The sequence below is a fragment of the Chenopodium album genome, chromosome 12, assembly GCF_948465745.1.
Source record: "Chenopodium album chromosome 12, dcCheAlbu1.1, whole genome shotgun sequence".
Lineage (NCBI taxonomy): Eukaryota > Viridiplantae > Streptophyta > Magnoliopsida > Caryophyllales > Amaranthaceae > Chenopodium > Chenopodium album.
The window spans coordinates 38,200,930-38,209,672 of record NC_137845.1 but is presented as its reverse complement, the minus strand read 5'-3'; the positions used below and the strand labels follow the sequence as shown (position 1 = coordinate 38,209,672).

General features: G+C 32.4%; 1 protein-coding gene across 1 annotated transcript; it reads right to left on the bottom strand.

Annotated features, from left to right (window-relative positions):
- Nucleotides 1-1,033: 1,033 nt before the first annotated feature.
- LOC145572365 (uncharacterized) lies at nt 1,034-7,843 on the bottom strand. The gene is made up of 8 exons (XM_081631337.1): nt 7,572-7,843; nt 4,841-5,308; nt 3,914-4,088; nt 3,540-3,828; nt 2,651-2,723; nt 2,475-2,565; nt 2,269-2,348; nt 1,034-1,744 (listed from the first exon to the last, which is right to left on the bottom strand). Exons 1-8 carry the CDS (start codon nt 7,617-7,619, stop codon nt 1,496-1,498), a joined length of 1,473 nt encoding a protein of 490 aa, XP_081487463.1. The 5' UTR covers nt 7,620-7,843; the 3' UTR covers nt 1,034-1,495.
- Between the last annotated feature and the right edge of the window lie 900 nt (nt 7,844-8,743).

Sequence of the window (8,743 nt, the reverse complement as noted above, 5' to 3'; positions counted from 1 at the left end):
AGGCATGTTCACTTCAGCTTAATTTCAGTTCAGCTCAAATCAATTCAGTTCAGTTCAGTTCAGCTCCTAATTTCCTTCTCTCATGAAATATTCAGTTCAATTCAGTTCATTTCAGCTCCAATCAGTTCTGTTTAATATGTTGAGAAAATTAGAGCCAAAAATTGAAAATTGCTTGCCATTACTTGCGGTGCGTCGACGGAGATGAGGAGGAAAGGTAGGTTGCCAGAGTGGGGAATCTAGGTGGCGAATCTGATGAAGGAGGGGGTAGTTGGTCGGTGATTGGAGGTAGTAGTTTTCTTTTTTTCTTTTTTTTTTATTTATTTATTTTTTTATATATATATATATATAATATTTAATTATTAAAAAATTAGGTGGGTTAGAAAGTAATTAGTAAAATAGAAGTAAATTAGAGATTAATTAAGTAAATTAGAGGGCAATTAGGCAAACTCGTTTCTCCTTGCAAAAAAAAAATGTGGTGGTTTTTTTAAACAAAAAACTTTTAAAAGGTTTGGTACTCTTAAAAGGTTTTTTCTAACAATTTATATTGTATCAAAAATTAATTATGAAAAAAAATTTATTACTATTGTGCAGCACGTGCACTGATTTTGTTTTATCATAAAATATGTTGTTATATTGGTATTGGTATAGGAATTTTTTTTTTTTTTTTTTTTTTTTTTGGAATGGTTATTAATATTTACTTATATAAAAAGGAAAATGCTACTTATAGCCCTAAGGGCTATGTAAGCTAAAACAGGAAAGCATAATAAAATATATTCATTAATTACACTTATTTGCGTGTGATTTTATCATGAATTTCTTAACTTACACTAAAAATGAAAGATATTAAATGCTTATTTGTAGCCCTAAGGGCTATGTATAACAAAGCTCTTATTAAAATAAGATTTTTTAAAAAAAAAAAAATAATGTCAAACTATTGAATCGGGTGTAAAATTTGACTGTGTCAATTATTTTGAAACAGAAGGAGTAGTTGCACATTATATAGCAATATGTATATAATTGTAAACAAGACATATTAGCAAATTCATCATATAACATTAAAGATCACTAAGTTCTAATGTCAATCACGAAACTTCCTAACATACACACTCAAAAGAATTTGGTCATATAGCTAGATACCTCGAAGCATCATTTGCAAAGCCACCAAACTGTACAAGTAAATAACACAACACACACCACCAAAGGAGGTGGGCAAAGGCGCCACCGACCATAAGGCCTGAAAACTAAGCAACATATGTTTTCTACATCAATCGATTTACAATTGCTTCCCAACCTACTTCCTAGCAACCAATCCATAATACTTCGTATTACATTCAAAAAAGAAAAGGAAAAAAGAAAAAAAGGAAAAAAAAACATTTTACCTCTACCACAGACAAGGCTGTGAAATACTCTGCAAGTAATCTACGAAAAAGCCTCTTTCTGAAAGTATTTTCTGTACAAGAGCTTGATATGTAGTTATGTACATTCAATAAGCGATTTAACCTTCATGATGAGAGTTGGTATTATTGGACATAGTTTCAGGTTGATTAGGAGTCGCTTGTGTTATGTTAGCTGTGTTAGACATTGGTACAGGAACTACATCCACAGCAGTAGGTTCGGAATTTGAGTGAGCTTGCAACACCCTTCTCCATCTCGAAATCTCAAAGATAATGGAACATCCACACATTGCCACTCCGAAACCAACAAATGTAGCAATTATGACTGATACCACTGCTTGCATGTGTAGCTGTACAGGCAGAAATTAAGAAAACACATTATCAAATAATGTTCCTTATTTTTGGAAATATTGTCACATTCACACATACAAATTTTCCATAATTAATGGAGCAAGGTTTATTATAAGATTTACAAATATCTCAATTCTTATAAGTGAAGGCGAGAGGAAAGAATTGAGTCGGCTATTTAAGGTCTCTTTGTTAAAAGAAAAAAAAGGTTACATAATTATGATGAATCAGAACAATGTGAAAACTACAAGATAGAGAGTATAGCAGTAAACCAATAACTGTAGTGCTTATTACATCAAAAGCACCTAAATTAAGCAGGATTCTACAAATGGAAGGGCAAGTCCATGGGATCCGGTACTGGCTGTTCAATGGTGGAAAAGTTGGCAACTATACCCAGTACTTTTGTATTATAGCCCTTACAGGGTGTAATCGTTAGTAGTTAGAGTATGATAACATTGAACTGAAAGCACAGAACATTAGGATTACTTTAGAAAGCTTTTAGACTAAGAATTTACGAAGATAGTACCAGAGAGTACAAAATATGTGCAAAGGAAACCACCATAATGAATTGCACTGCAGCATATACCCAAAGAAATTTTCTTCCAACTGCACAAAAGGTCAAATCACTACTTAGTTGGCATGATTTTAACACGAGAACTCAAAAATAAACAAAATGAAAATTATTTACGAAACAAATTTGTTATAAGTCACTCTCAGATCAAATCACCATACCCATGGTTGTCGATGTCATGGATGCAAGCAGACCCAAAATGCATGAAAATGGAAGAGAAATGGCAATTGCACCTGAACCCATTCTCCTAACCTGTTCACAAATACAATACAAAAATTAGATGGGATTTGAAAAGCAACTGATACAAAGTGTATGATACTTGTTTCATAAAGCTTACCAAAAGTTGTTCGAGGAAACAAAAGTAAGCAAGCATGCTTACAATAACTAGTACTGGAACATCTTGCCAAACCCTGATAAGCAAAAAATCAAAATGTTTACGAATTAAATCCATATAAAAAATCAATTATGATTACATCATTATCTGTATATTGTATTCAATGGAGAGGAGACATGAACTACATACTGATATACCGATATCAGGCAATTCAAGTTCTGTAGCTTCTGTGACTTGTGTTGAACAAACAAAATTTCTCAACAAAATGTAGGACCTGTAAAATAATATGCAATTTCTGTATTTGTCTACTCTATGATGTTAAACAAATAAAAATTTTGAGTATTAAATTTATTTTTAATGAGTATTTGTATAAAATTTTAAAAGCATTATCTTAGGTAACATTATCAGCATACATGGATCATGAATTAGGCAATATTAACAGAAATTTATATGGACTACTTCAAAGAGACTGAGATGTGACAGTTTTGCATGCCAGGAGATCAGCAAATGGCGTAATTCATGGACTGGCTAATATAAGAAGTACTCAAAGAGAACAAAGAGTTTATCACTTTTATCCACCACCTGATCTTTCAGAGATTTATACCTTTGGATTGCTGAATTTTAGTACTTAGCTGTTCATGACACCCCTATACACAAAAAGCTACCTTACTACTTGTAGTTTTAATTTTTGCAACTTCTATGTCCTAGTTTTTTGTATAATCAGTGGTGCAATAGCTTTGTCCCTTTACACCAATGGTGTGTCTTTTGTTTCTAAGATATGCTAGTTTTGTTCCAAGGTGTTTCAAATGCCTTAATGCAATACAATCGTTCCCTTGTTGCATTAAAAAAAAAAAGAGGGAAAAAAAAGAGAAACTAGAGATCTTTTACTTGCCTGAAACCTGACATGTCAGTTTGCTGTCCATTACTTCCTTGTTGAGCCTGAGCATTCTGAATTCGTAAAAGTGTTACAGGCAGGTTTTGAACCTCTTGCTGGCATACTTCACAAATCTTGTTCCCTTTGATGCTAAACCATTTAACAGCGCATTCTTGGTGAGCCAAAGCAAGTTCACCTTTGCAGCTACATTCCATCTTGAGTGTCTCTGAACCTTCCCCGAGTTCAACAAAGCAAATTCTGCAAACAGCTTCCTCTTCAGGAATGTCCTCACCATCATCATCATTTTCTGAATCACACAGTTTTAAACATTTTAATTTTTCACAACATAATGATTTTTTCTTAGAAAAAAGCAGAAAGTCAAACAATAATACCATCAGCATCAGTTGCACTTGCACCTGACACCACTGGGGGTCCAGCTTTAGCACGTGGAGTTGTTGGTACTACACGAAATACCCCACCAAAAGAATCCACCTGCCGTACACTACCATCTTTGATAAGAGCTGGAACAGAATGTGAACGATGAATAGGTAATTGGATCCGTCCTTTCTGAAAAGTGAGGAAATCTGTTAAGAACCAAATACAGGGATGGATGAAGCTCCTGTGAGAGGTATTCTCCATGCCCTATAAATATACTATCTCAAAGAAAAAGAAAGAAGAAGCAAGGGAAGAGGTAAGAGCCATCTTTTGTTAGTTTATGCAGCAGTATTATGACAGCCAATATGCATGAAAGTAATGAAAGGTAAGAAATTAATCATTGGAATTGAACTAAATTTAAAAGCACTGCAAAAATTCAAGCATATCCTTTCAGATATTGTTAAATAGCATTAGTTGAACATATCTCATCCTACGAAGTTGGGGCAACAATACCTGGTGTGCATGAAAGAACTGCAGTTTTGTGAACTTAAATTTTCACTTCTTTTTTACTGAATCAATTTGATTAAACAAAGGCCAGCCATCTTTTTGTGAAGCTCAGAGACAGGATAATAGACGGCCATGACCGACCAGGATGAGGTAAATTTATATTAGTTACAATGACCTAAAATTATGTACCAAGGAATACAAAGATCACAGATTATTATCAAAAGTTGCCTTAATGCAGTGAAAAGAAATCAGAGCTTTTGAACTATATGCAAAACTACTGCAAATCTGCAATATAATGTCAAACCCTTTTCCCCAAACGAAAATTATCTATTTATCTTTTCAAAATGACAAGTTACTTAATAATGTTATCCAACCAAGAAAAATTCCACGAAACCATGTAAAACTAAAGTCTTTAAGACAGTAATTTAATAACTCACATTGCTTCCATGAGTGGACCCTGGGTTAGAGTGTGCAATTGGAGTAACAGGCAAAGATGAAGCTTTATTTCCTTTTGGCGTAAATAGCTTTGAAAGAGAAAATGTCCTCATCATTCGCGGCCTCCCCCCTCTCACAGAAGAAGGAGAACCGAGGGCTAGAAAGGCAGCATTTTCAACCTCTGTAGAGGAGTTTCTGAACTTGAAACTAAGTCTTGGGAGGAGACTTTTAATTGATGACTTGTCCCTACGCATGCTGGAGCTTGAAGACCTGGTTAAACCAGCAACGGCAGGGCTGTGCATCGGAGAGAAATTCACTCTTTTGGGTGTTGGAAGAACATTTATTCTCACAGAATCCTCTGGGGAACATTTTACATTCTCTGATGGTATCTCTAGGACAAGATGTTGTGGGAGTGGCCTACTGCGTTGGCCAGTAGAATTTTCTTCAGTAATTTCAGTTGATTCTCCCATCTGCAAGAGTGAACATGGGTAAATATGAACAAAATTGAGAAAGACATACATATCTCAAAATAATTTTATAGACTGCTATTTATTGACATCTGACAAAACCAAATTATTACAGAAAACAGTATAGTACTGAAGCTTCTTCGAGTTTAAGAAAACGTCTTATATCCTCATCTTACTTTGTGATATGCATTAGTAGGTAGACTAACTTCCTCTGCTAGACAAAGGACACCCTCTGCTTCATACATATAGCCATATTGGCACATCTCACACTTTTCAACCTATCTCTAGTATACAGAATCACAACACAATGATTTTCTCCAAATTAAAAATCTTTGAACACTACAGCAATATCAAAGAACTTAATCCATATCAGAGAAATGTAACACAAAAAATTACTGATTATGGCCTGGGAGACTGATGTAATAATGTTTATGCATAATTCATTGATTAAAAAATTAAAACTAAAAAAAGGAATAAATGACATTACAAACATTATATGCAAGTAAAAAGACAAAACATAATTATTCAAACTTCAATTAATTGAAGCTTCGATTGCTAAAAGAAGGAAAGGCAAAAGCAAAAAAATTAAAAAAAAAATGAAGTTGATTTGGATTAGTATGTGACTAGGATCTACAATAATAGTTGAGTTTCCAGCCAGCAAATAAAGCAAAAAACAATTAAGTTTGTTCTATAATCTTTCATTTGCAATAATACAACACCCAATTATATAAAATTTTAGTTATGTAACCTTTCATAAAATGCAATACAGTACTCATATTTTACATTCTCAACTCAGTGAACTTAATTTGGTACTTCAGTTCCTATATTCAAGTGCATTACCCTTAAAACGACTCTTATTTTAATAGCCAACATATTTTGTATATATATGTAAACTGCATAGAGTATGTTAACATATTATAAAAGAACGAAAAGAGCAAAAGGATTACTTGTACACATTTTCAAACCAAAAAATGGCTTCCTACTATGGATCCTAAGTAACACCAAAAAAATATTATATGAAAACGGAAATCTAAATAATATTCCATTCAAGAATTTGATATACAATAGCCAATAGGGTCCCAAGTTTAAGGCTCTTTCCAATACAATGTTCTATTATGGCGGCCTAGCAACCGCCAGTGTGCCAAAAGGCGTTAAAAGATCACAAGAAATATAAAAAAAAAAGGTCAAATATACATCTATGGAAATGCCAATTTTTACGTTTTATGTTTTAAGTTACTGGATAAATTATTTTTTAAGTATAGGATTTAGAGCTTATCGAATACTCATTAAAATAATTTCTTAATATTATAATGTTCAACCTTTTTTTTTTTTATAACACCAGAATACACTATAACTATGAATCATAAACAACTAACAGCCAAAAGTCAATTAAATTAGAAATTTGGAATCAAATTAAAGGGTTTGATATGATACATCTCCATCAACTCAAAATTGGTAAGAATAAACAATGATTGTTTTTTTCCTTTCTTTTTTCTTTCGGTGGGTAACGAGTCACACAAATACTTATATTTATATGAGCCAGCCATTATAGGGGTTACTTCGTTAGAGTAATAGAGGCTATTTAGTTAATGTTAAAGGGGGTTACTTCATCAGTATTACGGGTTACTCGATCAATATTATACGGGTTAGTTGGTTATAGGAGATTACTTGGTTCTTTTATAAGTGGCCACATACAACACAGGTTACAACATCCGCACTATTTATTAATAAATTAGTTGAGAGATACAAGTACATGATATACAAATGCAGAATTTCAGCTATCATATACTCGTATTTATAAAGAAATATTAAGCATTACTAAAAAAAGACATATTTCAAAAATCAGACATAGACAGAAAAAAATAACACTATATTACGAATTACAGTTCAACTAACCTGCTCTCATCATGTGATCTTCCAGCTATTCATATTCAATAAATAATCATGAAAAAAACAATTAATTTCTCTAATAATTCCTACCTACAACTATTAATAGCTTTATTATTATTAGAAACAATAACAGTGAATATTTTTAATTTTTAAATGGGGAGTTTATATATATATATATATATATATATATATATATATATATATATATATATATATATATATATATATATATATATATATATTTTTTTTTTTTTTTTTTTTTTTTTTTTTTTTTTTTGAACACGAGTTTATATATATAATATTTGCAATAAGCTAAAAAAAACATCAAGTTCATTAAAATCAATATAGTTAACAAAAATAAAAAAAAATCGATTACCTCTTGATTATTATTCTGGGTGGCAGCTGAATGTTCTGCAGTATCCATGTTTCATGAAATAGAGAACTTAAATAAGGATTTTAATATAAATAAAATTAAAAAAAGGGGAAATTTTATGGAAATGAATGAATTTTATGTGTAATATAGAGAAAAGAATGAAAAGTGTGTGTTTTTATTTAGGTTGTTAAACAGAGAGACAGAGAAAGGGGAAAAGAGAGAGAAAGAGCGGGCGAGGAGGAGGGACCGAGGGAAGGGGTTAGTGGAGGTTTATTTTGGTTTGGGGGGGACGCAAAATAGAAATAGACGACAAATGGTTGTTAAATTTGAGAACTATCAATGATGACCATTTTCTTGTCAATGAAAAAAAAAATAATGATGACGATGACGATCATGGTAATGCTTTGGATTATATCACTTAATTTAGTCTCAGCGAAATGTCGGAGAAGCTTCGTTGTCAAGGAGTATGTTGTCAAATCCTTAACTATGTATGTGTATTAATTTATTTACGGAAAATTTACCAAGCTGAGCTTGATCTAGTCGTAAAATTGTCACCTTGAGGTTAGAGGTTCAATCCCCATTAAAGGCATTTTGAGGGTGTGGATCCCTTACCCTTTTCCCTCACTCTCAAAGTGTCTGACCCGTGAATACCGGACCAAAGCATGTGACCACTTTAATGACCCTTTTTTCTTCTTCCTTTTTTTTTTCCCTCGATTTTCATTTTTCCCCTTTTTCCCTCCCTTATTTCCATTCAACTCTTCTGATATGACTAGTAGCTATCCATTAATGGCGAATCACTATAGAAGGAATTAATGGCAATAATCAGTGTGACAGGCGATTAGCCTCACAATTTCTTCATTAGGTAAGGCTTTAACTCTCTTCCTCTTCTATCTTTTTCAAAGTAGTAAAAAGTTCCAATATTTTTTCCAAAAGTAGCTAATTTTGGTCTGTAAAAATAGTGAATAGCAATCACAACCGAAAAGCAAATCAAAACGAAAAAGCAAGGCCCACATCTTTTCATTCACGCGCATAACAAAGCTCATGTACGTTTTTCCCAATTTTTAATTCTCTTTTTTTTTGGCAAATTACGTATTAAGATACTCAATGTTGAGACAAACAATTGGGGTTAATTACCTAATTAAATATCTGAATTAGTCTTTTATACTGTTTTAAGT